The sequence below is a fragment of the Carassius gibelio genome, chromosome A21, assembly GCF_023724105.1.
Source record: "Carassius gibelio isolate Cgi1373 ecotype wild population from Czech Republic chromosome A21, carGib1.2-hapl.c, whole genome shotgun sequence".
In the NCBI taxonomy this organism is placed as follows: Eukaryota; Metazoa; Chordata; class Actinopteri; order Cypriniformes; family Cyprinidae; genus Carassius; species Carassius gibelio.
The window spans coordinates 4,167,940-4,187,385 of NC_068391.1; the positions used below are offsets into that span (position 1 = coordinate 4,167,940).

A 19,446-nucleotide genomic window follows, 5' to 3' on the forward strand; every position below is an offset into this window, starting at 1 on the left:
AGAACTGCACCTGACTTTGAAGTGTGCAGTGCTCATATTTAATCAATTAAATCATAACCTTTTGAAGTTTAACCTTAAAAAATGTAAGTACTTAATCACAATCTTGTACCATGTAAGACTTGTATAGCCTTGGGTGATGGTGATGCTAAATGCACATAAATAAACTTCGACCTGTAACATGGTTCCGAAATGGCCAGTGTGCCCTGTGCCTCTGCTACATGATTGTGACATTGTGATTTAATGTACTGAGTAACATAATTTTTCCCACTGTGTCCGATATTAAAATCGAGTGATGGGTGTGAAATACGTGAGAGTGTTGACAGGTATGCTCGTATGTTTAAAATGAAGCACATGAGATGAAGAGTCATTTAAGTGACATAGAAAAAGGTTTTATTCATGTTAAGATCACATGACTGTGTTACCGAACATTTAAAAAAAAGGTGGTACACATTATATCTATTTTATTTTGCTTCTAAATGCATTATTTTTTTTTCTATTTTTCTGTTTTCTTATTTCATTTTTAGTTTATGTGAATAAGAAATAAATAGTACTTCTGTTTAAAATTTAGCACATGTCATTGAGGACTCATATAAGTGGCATATAAAAAGATGTTTTATTCACGTTATGATCACAATATACCATTTCATTTTATTTTATTTGAACATTTACTGAAAATTAAAATAAGTGGAACATTTTATAGCTATTTTATTTTTAATACATAATTTTATTTATTTATTTATTGAAAAAAAAAATAGGTGGAACATAATATAACTATTTTATTTTTATTTTATGTGTATTTTTTTTTACTTAAGTAAAGAATTAATACTTTAGGGAACTATGTTTAAAATGAAGCACATGAAATAAAGAGTCATTTAAGTGGCACAAAAAATTCATGTTGAGATTACATGACTGGGTGAATGCTTTTAAAACATTTTTTAATACATTATTGTATTTTTATTTCAAGTAAATAAGAAATACATGGTGCTTTAGGCTTTTGAACAATTAGGCACATGAGATGAGGAGCCATATTAGTGGCTTAGAAAAAGCTGTTTTAATTATGTTGAGGTCACATGACCAGGCAACTGCTACCCACTTATCAGACAACTCTCTGTTTTTCCGTCTTCACTTATTCAGGGTCCTCGTGGTTTGTTGGGCCCCAAAGGTCCCCAAGGGCCTCCAGGACCTCCCGTAAGTACAAACTTCATCTTTTTTTATGATTTATATTTTTGACCCTTTTTCACACATAAAAAAAGACATCTTTATCTTAATCAATTTGTTAGTTTTCATCAGTCAAGTCCCCAACCTTCATGATATTTTTTCACTTATGTAAGAAAGAAACAGCTTAATTATTATTGTCCTAATATTTTTTAAATGTGTAAAAAAATCATTTTAGGGTGTGACTGGTATGGACGGACATCCTGGACCTAAAGGAAACATTGTAAGTCTGAAACACACACACACACTCTTGTGCATATACAAACATGCTTATACACACACATATTCACTTTATTATGCTTCTTTTTTCACTCATCAGGGTCCTCAGGGTGAGCCAGGACCTCCGGGTCAACAAGGCAACCCCGGAGCTCAGGTATTCGTCAAGCCACGCCCACTTAGACATGTTCTAACCCACCTCTCACTGACCTATTAACCAGTTCATGTCCTCTAATTCTGTCCTCTTCCACAGGGACTTCCAGGTCCTCAGGGAGCGATCGGACCTCCAGGAGAGAAGGTGAGACCACATGAGTGGATGATCAATGGATGCTTCTCTGGTTAATGCATTAAAAGCCTTTATATAGAGTTTGTGTGTGTGTGTGTGTGTGTGTGTGTGTGCGCATGCATATCTATTGATAATGTTAATTTTTGTTTATTATTAATGTTTACAATGTTTAGAAATGCTTCTTATTATGATTAAATAATGAAAAAACCTTTGACCACCAAATCAAAGCCATTTTTCTGTTATGTGACAAGAAAACCATAAAACAAGAAATCATGTGATTTGAAAATAATGATGAAGATGTGTACATTTTTTCTACTTCTTACACCACTTGATATTTTTATAGTGATTAATGTAAATTATTTGCTGAAAATAGTATACACAGTTTTTCAACCCTGCATGGATACAAAGCTTACATATCTAGGAATTTGTCACATGTTTGATTTTCATCATTCGGGACATTCATATTTTTCATTAATTAATAATTTAATTAATTAAAAACAACCAAAACTTTAGCAAAATCTTTTTCTTTTTGTTGAAAAAAGTGGAGCCAAAACATTTCAGACTGCATTACACGGATTGTAATCTTACTCACGCAACCTCAGTGCAGCAATGAGTCTTTGTGCCATTGTTCAAAAAGAGAAACGTTAATGCAATTTGGAATTAATATTAGCAGTTTCTCTGTTATAATATTTGAGAGTATTTTTGGGTTACACCAGTTTTCATAACGTAGACAGGGTATATCTGAAGTCTGGTGTTTATTTAGCCTTTATAAATCTGTACAGTAACGTTAAATGAGGTCGAATAAACCATACATAAGAGTCGATATTCTATTGATTTGTGCTTATTGGTGAAAGAGCAACTTCTGATGAAATGTAAATATTTATATATATATATATATATATATATATATATATATATATATTTAATAATTTTAGCCATTTTGCAGTAAGATGAAAATGTGACGGGAAAAAAAATATGTTCCCAGACATTTAGTTGACTGAAACTTGACTAAAACTAAAAATAGCTGACAAAATGAACACTACTACAGTACCCACTGCCCACTTTAACGTATTGATCGCTGATTACTTGATCATCTTTATGGGTGTGTGTGGAAACAGGAAATGTGTGCTGAGTGTTAATGGATTGAGTGCTTATTCTGGTTTTCCTTTCTTCAGGGTCCCACTGGAAAACCAGGCTTATCAGGAGTGCCAGGAGCCGACGGACCTCCGGTGAGTCCGGGAAACACACACACACACACACACACACACCATTCACGTCTGATCATCTCAAGCTGCATCGTTTCAGAGAGATGTCATTCTATTAATAATTACAGTACAGTGATCTCCCTGGCAGTTCTTCAGAGACACACATTGTTCACATCCGATCTCAAGGCCTATTCTCTACACATTTCATGGTTTTATATCTAATTATCGCAGCATAACTGATCATTTATCTTTATCTTCGTGTCGCAAACACAGGGCCACCCAGGAAAAGAAGGACCATCTGGAGAGAAAGGAAACTTGGTACATGTTTATTCTTTTATTCCTCAAAGCCGACGAGTTTCTTTAAAGACAGCTCTCTTGTACAAATCTATCTTCAGATGTGATCAATAACTCCATCCATAACTGATTGTGTTTGACAGGGACCTCCTGGTCCTCAGGGGCCCATCGGATATCCTGGCCCTCGAGGTGTAAAGGTAGGTTAGGTGTTTCTTTATCCTCATTGGTCAGAGCAGCACTCATATTGATCTCTCATTGGTCAGTGGATATTGTAGTTCTGTAGTATTAAGTTGACAGAGATGGCACCCTGCTAATGTTTCTGATGCTTCCCTGCGGCAGAATCATCTGAACTTTATAGCCGTCTTCCAAAGACAGCGTTGTAGGCATCAAAGACATCTTCTAATATAACTTCTTTTTCTATCTGCAGGGTGCTGACGGAGTCCGTGGGCTGAAAGGAAACAAGGGTGAAAAGGTAGCTGTTGTGATATGAGTGTGTGCGGACGGCTAATGCACTGTTCCTGTGTCATTAATGTTTCATTTCTGCTACTGAATACAGACACAAGTGTACTCTGAGATGCATTTTTGATCTTCTCACTTTGGCCATTAAATAAGATCAGGCCTGGGCAAATAGCAGTTGCATGGAGTACGGCCCTTTCTCATTTGTCAAAAATGGGGTATTATGTGTGAAAGGAAGTTTGCAACGCTCTCTGTGTCATATCTTCTTCTCTTTCTTTCTTAGGGAGAAGACGGATTTCCGGGGTTTAAGGGAGATATGGGCATCAAAGGCGACAGGGTAAGAGACATATTCGCAGGTTGAAGAGGTTATTTGTTTTTGGCTTTATCTCGGGAGAATTATGGGATTTGATTTCTCTTTTCACTTGGGTCGATCTTTAATTCTCTCTTTAAATCTCTGAGGAAGCACATAAATCACCGTGGGTCTATATTTAGTGGCGCATCACTATTACTTTTGCTCATACTTGCTTTGGGATTTGAACAGATATAGACATACACAGAAAAAAGGACCCCAAGGACTGTAACTTGTGAATCCGACCACATAGAAGTGTGCTAAAAACACCTTAGCGATCTCATATCCCCGGACGACACGCTGCCATTCAGTCTATTTCAAAGATGATTCTCAAATAAAATGCCAAGAAATGTTGTCATTGAAGACTCAGAAGGGCATGTATAATATTGACCCAGTCTAACTGATCAGGTTTTTTGGTGTTATAAAGTCCGCTGACTCAGCTGCGCCGCTGGGTAGATGTCTGTAATCAGCAAACACTTCTGGATTTTAGTGGGTGGACATTGTCCCAAATTACCATTTGCTTTGGTTTAATGCCACACACAAACTCTTCACTATTCCCATGCTGCTCATGTGCTCATCTTTCCATTGTATTTCTCTAAAGTGGCAAAAACATCAAACACAGGCTGTACACACAAACTTGTTTCATAATTAAATTCTAGGATCTTTTCTTCAAAGATGTCCATCCTAAAAAGGCTTGTTTTGTCTTATTTTAAAACATTTTAAGTAATCTTGGTGCCTTTGTTTGCTTTAAACAATGTAATTATGAACAATAATACAATTTTTAAATTCCTGACATTTGGGGTTGAATACAATTTTTTTGTTGTCGTTTGTTGTAAATAATTTAATTTAATTTCAAATAATTAATTATAAAAATTTCAGAAGGTTTTGGGAATTATTTGAATAAATGTCTGACTTTTTAGTTGTTTCAGTTCATTTTAAAGCTTGTTTTGTCTTATATTAAAACATCTCGGAACACCCTTGGAGGTTTGCTTTAAATAATTTAATTATTTCAATTTAGGGGTGAATTAAATAAAGACTATACTGTCATTTTTGACTGGTTTAGCTCATTTTAAAACTCGTTTTTTCTTATTTTAAAACATTTAAAGTCTTCTCGAGACCCCCTCTGAGGAATTTCAAAGTACTTCTATGTTTTTTAATGTATTTTCCCCCTGAAAGCCACTTTGATTAATTATACATTCAATTATTGCATTAGTCAATGTTAATGTAAATGTAAATAGATTCACATGATTGGCATTGATATTACTGTCATTCATCAGGACAGGCCTGTAAAAAAGGTCTCATTTCTATACTCCTAATGTATTCAGGGAGAACTTGGTGCCGCCGGACCCAGAGGTGAAGACGGGCCTGAGGGACCCAAAGGAAGATCTGGTTTACCTGGAGACGCTGGACAGATCGGCCCGACCGGAGAGAAGGTGAGTGTGTACCTGTACATGCATCGTGACGTTTGCCAGTGTTTTGTCTCCACTGATTAGTTATGCTTCTTCTGTGTACTATGATTTTAGGGTAAGCTTGGTGTACCCGGGTTGCCCGGTTATCCAGGAAGACAAGGCCCCAAGGTAAATACACCTGGTCCACCTGTGATTACCCAGCATTCACAGCAGCCGTGTGTGTTTGGGTGTGTGCATGTATTGATAGAAGGACAAGGTTGTGTGTGTGCGCATGCATTAGAGTTGGATTGGAAGGCAGACATGTTTGAACTTCTTGATCAAAGCTAAGTGGATTTACCCATAATTCCATCTGGTGTCAGATTTCCATTTGACCATGACCCAGCATGCACTGCTGCAACAGCACTTTTCTTCTCTTCTCCTCCTTTTATCCCTCTCTCCCTCCTGGCTTTGATGGACCTGTGAACTAATCTCTCTCTCTTTTCCTCTTCAGGGTTCTCAAGGGTTCCAGGGATTCCAAGGAGCCAGTGGAGAGAAAGGCACGAGGGTGTGTAAAAAAGAGATCTGTATGGATTTGAGCCCATATTTTCCTCATCTTATTTGATTTATGTTTGGGTTTTTTGAGTAGTGAAAAGATAAACTCTCAATGGTTTTCTCATCATTTAGGATAATATAATTCAAAAGATATAATATAACATGTATGTCAGATGTAATATAAACCGTTTCAATAAATGCAATTTGATTAATCTTATAAAGTCAGCCAGAAAATCAACTTACCTCTATTCCAATTCAGATTTTATTCTCTGTCATATGAAATCAAGATATACAATACGATGCAATTCAGAAGATTTAGGGGAACATTTGACCCAAACATGGTTATTCTTAATAACTACAACTAAAGCTGTTGAAAGGATTCTAAAGTAATATAAACTATAAATATTAGATGGGAAAACCTATAAATGAACCGAACCTGTAAAAAGAAATAAAAACTAAAACTGAAATAAAAACATACATTTTTTTATATAAAAAGCTAATAAAAATTACAAGAGAACAAATTGAAAGCTAAAAATATAAACATTAATAGACACTAAAACTGAACATCCTAATATTTAAAAAACTAACAAAAATGACAAAAGCAGTAAACATTAAACGAAATTGGAAAACTGAAAATATAAAAATAGGCAAAAACTAAAACTTAGTCTTACTCTTAAAAACTTAGCCAAAATAGTTATATTTAAACCAAAATGAAACAGTTAACTAAAATTGAAAAATAAAACTGAAAATAAAAATAAATGTTAATTCAAAATATTTATACAAATATAATAAGTATATTAATAATTTTTAAATAACACTGCCCCAAAATAATTATAATCTTTTACTCACCATCATGTCATACCATATTTCAGGCAGAATAAATAAAAATGACAACAACAACAACAACAACAAAACAACAAAGTACATAATAAACGTTTTCTACATTAGAAGTCAGATCAGGGGTTTTATCTCAGTGTATGGAAGCTAACAGTCTCTGAGCTGTAGTGTGTGTGCTATCAGAGCCCTCGTGGCTAAGAAAAGCTGGGAAAGCTCTCATCGCCCATGCTTTATTGGCTGTATATCATCACATTTAAGCTGAGAGCAGCAGCCGGCTGCCGTTAGGAAGACAATGCAGTCTCCCATAAACACATTAAAAACCAAAAACCTCTTATTCTCTCAAGTCATTAAATACACACGCACAATCTCAGACTGCATTCATATATTGATATACAACGTTCTATGTTCTGCCATTACTATCTGCATGAAGTATTCATGAGATGGAGAGATGCTAATATAATCTACAGATAATCCAATTAATAACAATGTTCTTCCAGCCTGAAAGAATGAGTTCATATGTTTTTGTTGAAATGACACAATTAATGATCTTTTTAATAAGTGAATTTGCTAAAAAGAGCATTTGAACAGTAAGTGAAGCGTGAGAATTGAAAAGCTTACATTTACTGTTACCTCTACTTCTGAATTTCAATAATAAATGTCATTATTAAAACAAAAATAGTATTAAATTAATAATTGTTCATAAGATGTAGTATAATTATTATATATTATTGTTAATTTATATATATATATATATATATATATATATATATATATATATATATATATATATATATTGGTTTTATTAGAACTTATTAAAAATAACAAATATCTTTTAAATATATATTAATGTTTATTCACAAAGTGCACAGTTTAATTATTGTAACATTTATTTTGTTAAAATGTATTTATTATAAAATAGTATCTTTTAAAAATAAAATAAGAAAAAGTAATAATAGGGAACTGACTGATATAAAATGTTTTATTTTTTATTATTTCATATATTGTTCACTCTCACAAACAGGGGACAGCAGGGAAGCCGGGACCCCGAGGACAGAGAGGACCTACGGTAAGACAACAAAGATAGGACAAAAACAAACAATACGTACCCTCTTGTGATCAGTTTAGGACTTATTTCACTCAATGCTTTCTCATACGTCATGTGATCTTTTCTTTAGGGACCCCGTGGTGAACGAGGGCCGAGGGGACCCACTGGGAAAGCAGGACCAAAGGTGAGGTTACCCTTTTTCTCCTCTGTTTCGTATTCGTGAAATTCTATAATTAAATGAGATGATGATGTATTGAGGCACAGCCCTGTTCAGGGGTCTTCTGCCTTAGTAAATAAATAATATAACATCCAAATGTAAAAACACAAAGAAACTCGTATTTTGCATGCATAAAACAAGTGTTTGGCACATAAAAATTCAATTAGGAAAAGCACCCCACCCCCTGACCGACTGAAAGAAAACATCTCAGGCTTTAGGATATCTTAAACCTCTTTCATCATTTGTGTGCTTATGAAAGCTAAACGTGTTGACAAGGGCAAACGGTGCTCCTATTACATTTCAAAACGCAAGGTTTTTCTCCACGGCTCAGCTGCAACCAATTCAAATACAACAGGGATTTGACCAAATCTACTTATCAGTCACTCATTACTTCAGGCAATAAGCATAAGTTTTATATTATTAATAATTAATCCCTTTTGCGTGGACATTTATACAAACATTCTGAAATATTAAAACGTTCTGTTTAATTTGCCTTTTCTCATTTCCACCTTCACAGGGCAACTCAGGAAGCGACGGCCCCCCAGGACCACCCGGTGAACGGGTACAGTATAAATAATAATTGAATCCTTCCAAAGTATCGATTATTGCTTCAGAGAGACAGAACACTCTCTTTTCTGCATTACAGGGTCCGTTAGGTGCAGCGGGACCTACTGGATTTCCTGGCCCTAAGGGTCCACCGGTAAAGTGACGTTAATACTGTAGTATAACTGTAGAAATCTTTCTTTCATCCAGTCACCCGTCCTGATTCTCACCCTCTCTCTCATTTTCAGGGTCCTGCCGGAAAGGACGGGCTGCCCGGACACCCTGGCCAGAGAGGAGAGACTGTGAGTGGCGTCTGATGAGACCACACACACACTTTCATTCACATACTTATGGCAATAAACTCTTCTATTTTTTTTCTGACAGGGTTTCCAAGGAAAAACCGGACCTCCCGGACCCCCAGGTGTAGTCGGACCTCAGGTAAGTGGAACATAGAATCCTGCAGTTCAAACTTTCTAAATGATTCTAGAATTACACAATAAATAATGCCTTTAATAAGATTCCATTAAAATCGGTTATAGAAAAATCTATCTATATCCATCTTAAGGAAATTAATAAAGGATATCTGAATATCAAGAAAAATGAAATTAATATGAAGAGTTTTTTTTCTTTTCTAATTTGAATCTCCATTTTAATCTCCACTAAAACGTCTATTAGTATTTATAGTATTAATTAGTTGTTGTTGTTTTTTTGTATAATAATAAAGGAATGGCATGAAGAATAATAAAACAATGCACAATAAATATTCAAAAAACTAATTTTCTTTATGCTAAATATATATGCATATATCTACTTATCTATCCATCTATTTATCTATTTATCTATATCTATATCTATCTATCTATATATATATATATATATATATATATATATATATATATATATATATATATATATATATATATATATATATATATATATAATTTATTTATTTTTTTTTATTTTTTTTTAAATACAATTCTGGGATGAAATATATTCAAAATGTAGCTTTGAAATGAAATAACTAAACTAAAAACATTTTAATTAAAAATTACTACAACTAGGGACAGTGTTGTTATTGTTAATTAAAACTATACAAATTTTCTGGAATTCAAATTAAGTTGAAATAAAATTAAATATAAATATTAGATGTAAAAAAAAAAAAAAGAAAAGAAAAAAAAATAGAAATGTTGCCTGGAAATAAAAGATCTGAAATAAACGTTTAAGATGAATTATTAAAATGACTTAATGACATAACAAAAGCACAAATATGAAAAACATGAAGCATGAAAATAATAAAATAAAAGGACTGCATCGCTAGGCTGAATCTACTGTACCTTCTGCAAAAGAATAAAACATTATAAAGCATTTCGCAGCATGCCCCTCACACCCATCTGTTTTCCAGCATGGGTACCACAGACAGAGGCCAGAGACATGTGCTACATATTCATGAGGCTGTCACCAGCCATCACTCGCTCATTAGATTATCTTAAAGGTGTCTTAAGGTTGTCACCGGGGAATCACAATGGCTTCATTAGGTCACATATGGGCCGTTTGTTGGCCTGTCTGTGCTTTGTCTCCTGACATGCCTTTGTTTATGCGGTTAGATGTTGGAGCTGACTGGGTAATAAATTATTCATAGGCAATCATGAAATTCTACTTTTTATGCAAATGTTGAGGTGGGCACAGGTTTCACCAGTGCCACGCACACACATATGGATGTACACATGCTCTGCCATGCAAATGGATGCATATAATCTGATTTTCTTTTTTTCTTTCGTTCTTCATGTTGCATAATTTGCATATCCACTGATCTTTTTGAAACACCTGTTGGATCTTTAGTAATGTATGTTTTCCAGGATTTTTGATCGCTTTCATTGGTTATACCGTGCAATCACACTTTTGAACTATGCAAGAGCTAGGAGTACAACCGTGCATTGTGTTTCAGATGCATTGATTAAAAATTGACTTTTAAATATGACTTCATAACAACAAATCATCTTGTTTTGCTCAAGATTTAAAGTTTTATCATTGGAATTAATCATATTTTGTTGAAGCAGCAATGTCAATAAATTAATCATGTGCAAACTCTGCAAATTGCTTTGCTGAAGTGAATTAAATCGTACTGCAAATGGAAATTGAATTGAATTGATTCACTGACGAATTATCACTTAAATTGATTCAGTGCACTGCCAACCCAAAGATTCATCTACCACACTACAATATAAACAAATAAATATACATGTTTATATTCATTATTATTCACTCTTAAAATGACATGTGGAAAATTCTTAATAAAACAAGCAAAAAGTCAAATAATGAGTATCTTCAATGTTTATTTAACATTTTCTCTCTCTTTTTATGCAGTCTTGACACCAGCATTTTCAGATTTTACTGATATAAGATATACAATATACATTCATATTTATTTTTGCATTAAAAACCATAGCTCATTTTCATTTAGATTTAAGATGTTATAATTTGAATTACTAATACATTCTTCAAGAATCAATATGCATTCATAAATCTTGTGGAAAACGCTTTTTCTTTAAGGTGAATCTGGTGTCGTCAATTGAATTGATTCACTGTCGACCCGAAGGATCAACTAAAGTACCCCACTACTTTACCCATAATCCATCTCTCTTTCTGTTCAGGGACCAACAGGTGAGACAGGACCAATGGGAGAGCGGGGCCACCCTGGACCCCCAGGACCACCCGGTGAACAGGGTCTACCCGGAGCTGCTGGGAAAGAGGGAGCAAAGGTGCAAACAAATTCAGGCCGTACACATGTCAACATTTACACACAATAAACGTACATATACACAGATCCAAATCCAGTATTGCTCAAAACCGGTTTACATTATATCTGGTCTTTATAGGGAGATCCAGGTCCTGCAGGACCCACAGGTAAAGATGGACCTCCAGGACTCAGAGGGTTCCCAGGCGAGAGGGGCTTACCAGGACCTGTGGTGAGTCTCACGAATGAAACATGCCTAACCACAATTATTCGACTTTATGTAACTTGCCTGTAAATTCTGCACAGGCGAGCATCTCTCTTTTCATGCTTTGAACTTTTTAGTTAGTTGTTCAGTATGAATAGTACATCCCCGTGTCACCTCTACCCATCAAACGTGTCGTGCAGCCCCACACGGATGTGTTTGTGTAGGTTCAGCAGTTTTATGTGTCTCTCTGCAGGGATCAGCAGGTTTGAAAGGGAATGAAGGACCTCCAGGGCCACCTGGACCCGCTGTAAGTAGACATGCTCTCTCTATTTGCCTATCTATCTTACCTTTCTCCAGCTGCTTTGTTTTTCGCTTGTTTACCTTGTTTTCTCTTTCTCTTTTATCTTTTTACTCCACGCACTGGGTTTTCAGTGAGTACAGTGTTTGTATGACATGGATGATTTACCGTATATCTACAGAACCAGATTGAATGCATGTTTATTTATGTGTAATAGAAATTAGTTTTGTATACTATTTAATTCATGCTTTAGAGTGAATAGTGCAGAAAAAGCATCATCAAGTGTTCAACATACTGCCATTCAAAAGTTTGAGGTAATACTTTTGCAATAATACGGATGCATTAAATACATCAAAAGTGACAGCAGAGACATTTCTAATGTTGCAAAAGATTACTATTTCAAATAATCATTGCTTTTTGAACTTTCTGTTCATCAAAGAATTGTTAAAGAAATGTATTACGACAGAAAACTGTTATTTTATTTAATAATATTACTGTCCTTACTGTATTTTTATCAAATAAATAAAGCCTTAGTGAGCAATGTCTTCTTTCAAAAACATTACAAAATCTTACTAACCTTACATTTTTGATTGGCAGCTTACATGTGAACATCTTAAACAGTGTTTTAATGAGGTTGGTTGAAAGAAGATGCTCAAATATTAATATTTAGAATAAATATTGTATAATTCTTTTTAGATATGATCATAAATATATTTTTATATTTACTAATAAAATACAATTGTAATAAAAAAAGTCAATAAGTAGTTGTGTCCAAATGTTGGACTAGTGCATATGTATAAATTATGGATGATTAAAGATGATCAGAAGGTTGATCTATTCATCTTTTCTCTCTCTTTTCATGCAGACTTCACACCAGGATGGTGTATATTTACTGATATCTTATATATCGCAATATGCATAGTTATATAATCAATAAATTGAAAACACAGCATTTATTTCTGCATTACAAATCATAAATGCATGCCAGCTGTCAACACCCCCGTACGATTTCTTTCAAGAACAAATGCATAATTAATCAAACAGATCATTAAGTGCTCAGAAGCAAATGGCAGTTGTTGTAACTAATTCAGTGATGAAATTTCATATTTGCATATTCATAGGGCTCTCCTGGTGAGCGTGGTGCTGCTGGCCCAGCTGGACCTACTGGCCTCCCGGGTCGACCCGGACCTCAAGGACCCCCGGGCCCCGCTGGAGAGAAAGGTGGACCTGTGAGTACTTCCTCAAATATGCTCCATCTTCATTTCTGATCCTTGTTTAGCTCCATATGATTCAATATCCAACTGCAACCTCTCATATTAGGGCGAGAAAGGACCTCAAGGCCCAGCCGGTAGAGATGGTATTCAGGGACCTGTGGGACTTCCAGGCCCGGCCGGACCCATCGGATCCCCGGGAGAGGATGGTGATAAGGTACAGAAGAAAAAGAAGTGGTTTGAGAAGTGACATGAATTAATTAAGGACAGAGAAATTGGATGTAGTTGACGATCATGGTTGAATCTGGTGGGTTTAGTTAATGTTCCTGTGGCTCAAGTGGTAGAGCATTGTGTAAAGAGCACAAGGTTGTGGGTTGGATTCCCAGGGAACACATGTTAGGTAAAAAAATGTTAGCCTGAATGCACTGTAAGTCGATTTGGATAAAAGCATCTGGTTGATGATTAGATGAATTTGGTTGATGATTAGATCAGGATGAAGAGAAGTGAAAGCCACATCACACACAAAGAACAAAACCACTCAGCTGTCTGATCAATGTTTTCTCTAGAGGGATGGACGGATGGTTCGATATTTGCTCAGTGCATGGGCAAATAACAACAAATTATATGAAGCTTTGCTAATACGGTATACATTAATGAAGTCAAGGCTGCATTTATGTGCTAAAAAATACAGCAAAAACTGTAATATTGTGAAATATTATTACATTCTAAAATAAATGCTTTCAAATTGAATACATTGTAAATTGTAATTTATTACTGTGATGCAAAGTTGAATTTTCAGCATCATTTCTCCAGTCTTCAGTCACATGAACTTCATTAAAACATTTTAAAATCTTGATTTTTCCAATCATTTGACAAATACTATAAATGCTAGACTTTTACATTTTATTTTAATATTAAATCACGATTAAACTCATAATTTATCGAATGTTAGCATGTTATTAAATTTAGTTCCTTTTCAAGAAAAGTGAATACCAGGTTTTCTGTGTTTGTGTATATTAGAGTATCAAACCTGTGGAACAGCAACTTAGCAATGTCAGTCGAATGAGAAATATGTGTGATACTGATATATAAGTGATATTACAGTGCACGAATCAAATATGCAGTTTGCCTTGATGGAAATGATCTAATTTAACACTTACGTGAAAGTGTCAAGGAAATGACATCACCGTGACAGTCACACACACCTTCACTCATACACAGATCTGAGGTGTGTGTGACACCAACATGTGTTAGCATTGGCAGTTTTAAGGTGTGAGCGATATTTTAAGGATATGTGTGTCAGCTCTGCCATGTGTGACAGGTGCAAAGCCTTCTGGGAAATAAAGTCAGAGGAATAAATAACAATGTTAGTTTTCTAATAACTGACTTCACCAACAAAAACAGACTAAAAAGAATAACAGAGTGTTATTAATTGCCCTGGAAATACCATGTTTTTACTGTGTTAATATAATGTTATTTGTCTCTTTGTGTTATTTGATTTTCCTTGGAGTTTCATGTAAAAACCATATGAATATGAATACATTTTATGATTTTTTTGTACTAAATCATTTATACTTTTATTCTGAAAGGATGCATTCAATTGATCAGAAATGGTAGTAAGACATTTATGATTTTATGATATGAACATAGAAACAATAGAAAACAGTTATTTGAAATTGTGATATTTTGACAATTTAATTATGTTGTATTTTTTTTTAGCAAATAAATGCAGCCTTACTTAGCAGCAGTTTTTTTTCCTCCCAGAAACTCTGAGAAACATACTGAATTTGTATAATTTGTATTATTGTATCATGTGACCTTTTCAGATATTTTCTAGATATTATTTAAGATATTATCTATTTGCATATGTAAATGCTGTGTTATTGTGACAGGGTGAGCTTGGAGAGCCGGGACAGAAGGGAAGCAAAGGTGACAAGGGCGAGCAGGTGGGTCACTCTGAATGTACTCTTTACATTTCATCTCACTTCAGTCCAAAAACATGATTTATTCAATGAGTCCTGTTTGCATTTGTCTGTTTGTGTCGTTCTCCCATGATTATTCATTCTGTTATTACCACTGCGCGGTTATGAATATAGATGTTGTCTCATAGATTTGTCTTTCTGCCGTTCTTCAGGGTCCTCCAGGTCCCGTCGGTAGCCAAGGTCCTCCGGGTCAGCCGGGTCCAGCTGTAAGTATACTGAAATCAGCCATTTCTCATGTGGCGTGTAAGTGGTGCTAGTGATGTCACTTCCTCCCTGCAGGGTGCTGATGGAGAGCCAGGTCCCAGAGGTCAGCAGGGTCTGTTTGGACAGAAGGGAGATGAGGGCGCACGAGGCTTCCCAGGACCACCCGGACCCGTCGGCCTTCAGGTTACAACTTCAACATTTAAACATTATTTTAGTATCTTTGATGTACTTTTATAGCTTTATTAATTTGTATTAATTCATTTTATTTATTAATGAAATTGATTTTATCCTAACATTTACCACTTGTGTATATTTTAATTCATTTAAAATTGTATTTAAAAAAAAAATTATAATTAAAAAAACCTCAATTATTGTCTATATAGTTTTTATAAATTTTTATTACATTTTTTGTTAATTTAGTACTAAATAAAAATGTGACATTTTTAGTATATTTGGTGTACTATTATACAGTAGTTTTTATTTATAATTTAATTTATAAATTAAATGATTTCATTCTTACTTTTTAACCTTTTATATTAATTAAAGTTTTTGTAATTTTGTTGTTTTTTGTCTTTTTTATAATTTTTTTAATGTATATATAGTTTTATTAATTTTAATTTCAGTTTATTTTTAGATATTTAAGTTAAACTAATGTGGCTGATAAAAAAAAAAAAGTTTAAAACTTTTTTATATATATATTTTTTTGTGACTTTTTCTTTTTCAGTTTTAGTATTACGTACTGTACCGTGATATCACCATCTGAAACAATTATTGCACCACAATATAATAAATTTTTCAATTCATCATCAAATTTGTTCCAGATGGATAAAACCAAGTCTTGCCTTGGAAGTATGACAGACTGTGGAAGAAAAAGGGACTGCAAAATGGCATTTAATGTGAACTGTAAATGTTGTTTATGTAGTTTGGGCAGGATTTGACCGGATAATATGAGTTGCAGTTGGTTTTAACTGGTAGTGTGTGTGTGTGTGTGTGTGTGTGTGTGCAGGGTTTGCCTGGACCCCCCGGTGAGAAGGGAGAGACCGGTGACGTCGGTCAGATGGTACAGTTCTACATCTTTACAGTCAGTTTGGTCAAATGTAAATGTTCTTAAATAGAAACTGAGTTTTCTTTTTTGTTTTCTTAACTCTTCTCTCAGGGTCCACCAGGCCCTCCTGGCCCCAGAGGCCCCTCCGGACCCCCAGGAGCCGATGGACCACAGGGACCTCCAGGAGGAATTGGCAACCCAGGAGCCGTGGGAGAAAAGGTTTACAAAACATTAACATCTTATTTAAATTAGAAACCAGCGTCCTTTTTGATCTGAGGGAGAATACGCCAGTAGTGTGTGTGTGTGTGTGTGTGTGTGTGTGCTCAGTCAGTTCATGATCTGTGTCTCTCGTGACTGAGGTTTTCCTGTAGCTTCTCTCTAGAGTTAAAGCTGTATATGTGTCTGGCTGTGTGTCTGTGTGTGTTTTTGTGAATTAAATATTTTTCAGATTAATGTGTGGACTGTAAATAAGCCATTCTTCAAAATGTCAAAATTCTTCCATCCTCAAAAAGTGTAACACGGTGTCTCTGATGCTTTGGTTTGAGCTTCACTGCGCTGTGCTTGACCTCCAGTGCAGTGATCTTGAGGTCTGTGTGTGTGTGTGTGTGTGTGTGTGAGGGTCTGTATTTTGTGTATGTCTCAGCAGAGCGAACAGGCAGTGTGTTCGCATGACTGCGCTCCATCACCTCAGCCCTGGCCGCTGTCGATATTATTTAACACGGCACTTCAGCACTAGTGTTCTCAAACCAGGGACCCGTTTCAGTTCTGCTTAGAGAGGAGTTTCACCCAGAGAAATATCCCAGAAAAACACAGACGAGGGGAGGATAAAGATGATAGAATGAGACCTGGAGACGAGGCTGTTTGCTGTTAGTCTGGAAGATTTACCTCAGCACTTCACTCTGACAGACCTCTTATCCCACTACAGAGAAAGAGAGAGAGATACCTCAGTCTGACACACACACACACACACACACACACAGACACACATACAAGTTTGTTTTTGTGAAAAGTGGGTTCATGCAAATCAGGATATTTAATTGTGTTATCTAAGGTTAGTTTTACCTTTTAGATTACCTTTGTCATCACAAAGTTATTCTTTTAAAGCACTAATAATTTATTAACACTGTAAAAGTCTAAAATACATTAATAGCATAAAATAATTGAGTTTAATTTGGCATTACAATGACTTTAATCTCGAGATGGTTTTATTATTTTTATTGCTTGGTCCTAATCCTCTTCTGTACATGATTTCCACTCTCATCTGACGTCTGATGGGACTGGTCATCATCAAGGACGTTTGTTTGTCTGAATATGGACGTTGTGCAGATTTTCATGCTAGAATGTGTTGTTCTGCAGAGGAAAGCAGATTTGCTGACGAGACAGTGAATAATGATGCTGACGTGCTCTTCTGTCCAGTGGACAAAATCTCTGCAGTGCTGAGGAGAAAAAAAGTGCCTTACGTCTCTCTCTGTTCTTCTCTAGGGAGACGCCGGTGAACCAGGAGAACCAGGTCTGCAAGGAGACGTCGGCCCTTCAGTACGGCAAAAAAACTAACTTGCACATGCAAAACTCTAAAACTTCACTGCTACAACAGACATATCTCATATCTCATGTGTGTGTGTGTGTGTGTGTGTTTTAGGGTCCAAGGGGAGAGCGAGGTGAAAAGGGAGAAGCCGGACCCGCTGGTTCTGCTGGTCCCCCTGGACCAAAAGGACCACCAGGAGACGATGGTCCTAAAGGAAGTCCTGTACGTTCTTATCATTACTGCTCTATTTGGTGTCTGAGAGATATACTGTTAAAAAAAAAAGCTTAAAAACGGAGGTTCTTGCAGAAATGCAATAGAAGAACCATGTTTAACCTTTCAATTTCCTTTGCGGTCATCCAATGCTCACTCAAGGTTATTCTTTTAAAACACTAATAATTTAATAACACTGTTAAATGTAGTCTTTAGCAAACCTGTGTTTGATATTTCAAAAAGTGATATGTCATACTATACCAGTATGAAGCGTAATTTACCTTAGTTGTTTTATGTATGCATTTATTTTTAATTAGACAGAATAATACAGAATTAAGATTTTGAACAAAATATATATATATATTTTTTTACATATGATATGCAAAATAGCATATCATTTTCTATATTCTGTGGAACAGAGGTGCCCAAACCTTTTTAATATTGCACTGTATCTTATTTTTCTACCCTTTTTTTTCTTTTCTTTTTGATAATTTTTTTAAAAATATTTTAATACATTTTAAATTAATTTTGTAATAAATTTAATTCTTTGCTTTTATTGTTTTTCACATGCATGTTATTTTTATTTCTTATGCATCCGTTGTGATTTTATTATTAATCCTTTGAATTTTTTTGTTTGAATAACCGTTTTGTATGAATGTGCTATATAAATAAACTGGCCTTGCATAATATGAAGGGCAAAATATTAATCTTGATTGAGGGCTGTGGGCCAAAAAGTGTATATAGTAAAAAAAAAAAATCTAATTCAAATGATTACAAGAAAACAAAAACACACATATTAAATTAAGATATGCTTCAATGTTTATTGAGTGTATTGTAGGTTCTGCATGCTAATACCCTTCTCTTTATACTTATGAGATCATGCAGATTCCATGTTTTTGGTCAACTACAGAAACGCTACAATGTTCTGGTTTGATTTTTAGGGTCCAAGTGGTTTCCCTGGTGATCCTGGTCCTCCTGGAGAGCCTGGTCCACATGCAAGTATTATTAATGTGTAAATGTAGTTATTGCACATATATTTTCAGGTTGTTTAAGGTTATTTTTCTTGCTCTACAGGGTTTGGATGGTGCTTCTGGAGATAAGGGTGATGATGGAGAGCCTGGTCAGCCGGTGAGTATGATTAAACAAAACCATTTGACATCTCCGTTGTTGGCTGCATGCATATGTGTGTGTGTTTTATAATATTTGCTGCTTTTATAATGTTGTTTATTTGTTTCTCTCAGGGATCCCCTGGACCTACTGGTGAAACTGGCCCCACTGGTCCTCCAGGAAAGAGAGTGAGCAATGATTATATTGTTTGCATTAAAAGAAAATTACAATTAGCAGCCAAAAATATTTCTGACTCTCCATTAATATGAATAGGATTAAACTAAAAATACCTATATAAGGCTCTCAATTTTCATTCTTTCTC

The 19,446-nt window shown here is 35.1% G+C and overlaps 1 protein-coding gene across 2 annotated transcripts in view; it reads left to right on the forward strand.

Moving 5' to 3' along the window:
- Nucleotides 1-19,446, forward strand: part of LOC127941479 (collagen alpha-1(V) chain) — an 86,333-nt gene that overhangs the window by 54,953 nt on the left and 11,934 nt on the right. For both annotated transcript variants that reach the window (XM_052536543.1, XM_052536544.1), the window contains exons 21-53: nt 1,135-1,188; nt 1,394-1,438; nt 1,535-1,588; nt 1,685-1,729; nt 2,893-2,946; nt 3,196-3,240; nt 3,360-3,413; nt 3,644-3,688; nt 3,956-4,009; nt 5,347-5,454; nt 5,545-5,598; nt 5,921-5,974; nt 7,820-7,864; nt 7,974-8,027; nt 8,578-8,622; nt 8,707-8,760; nt 8,852-8,905; nt 8,988-9,041; nt 11,255-11,362; nt 11,480-11,569; nt 11,796-11,849; nt 12,962-13,069; nt 13,161-13,268; nt 14,944-14,997; nt 15,186-15,239; nt 15,313-15,420; nt 16,244-16,297; nt 16,394-16,501; nt 17,765-17,818; nt 17,922-18,029; nt 18,959-19,012; nt 19,092-19,145; nt 19,259-19,312. In XM_052536543.1, the coding sequence (XP_052392503.1) occupies nt 1,135-1,188; nt 1,394-1,438; nt 1,535-1,588; nt 1,685-1,729; nt 2,893-2,946; nt 3,196-3,240; nt 3,360-3,413; nt 3,644-3,688; nt 3,956-4,009; nt 5,347-5,454; nt 5,545-5,598; nt 5,921-5,974; nt 7,820-7,864; nt 7,974-8,027; nt 8,578-8,622; nt 8,707-8,760; nt 8,852-8,905; nt 8,988-9,041; nt 11,255-11,362; nt 11,480-11,569; nt 11,796-11,849; nt 12,962-13,069; nt 13,161-13,268; nt 14,944-14,997; nt 15,186-15,239; nt 15,313-15,420; nt 16,244-16,297; nt 16,394-16,501; nt 17,765-17,818; nt 17,922-18,029; nt 18,959-19,012; nt 19,092-19,145; nt 19,259-19,312 (2,142 nt within the window). The remainder of the gene's footprint in view (nt 1-1,134; nt 1,189-1,393; nt 1,439-1,534; nt 1,589-1,684; nt 1,730-2,892; nt 2,947-3,195; nt 3,241-3,359; nt 3,414-3,643; nt 3,689-3,955; nt 4,010-5,346; nt 5,455-5,544; nt 5,599-5,920; nt 5,975-7,819; nt 7,865-7,973; nt 8,028-8,577; nt 8,623-8,706; nt 8,761-8,851; nt 8,906-8,987; nt 9,042-11,254; nt 11,363-11,479; nt 11,570-11,795; nt 11,850-12,961; nt 13,070-13,160; nt 13,269-14,943; nt 14,998-15,185; nt 15,240-15,312; nt 15,421-16,243; nt 16,298-16,393; nt 16,502-17,764; nt 17,819-17,921; nt 18,030-18,958; nt 19,013-19,091; nt 19,146-19,258; nt 19,313-19,446) is intronic.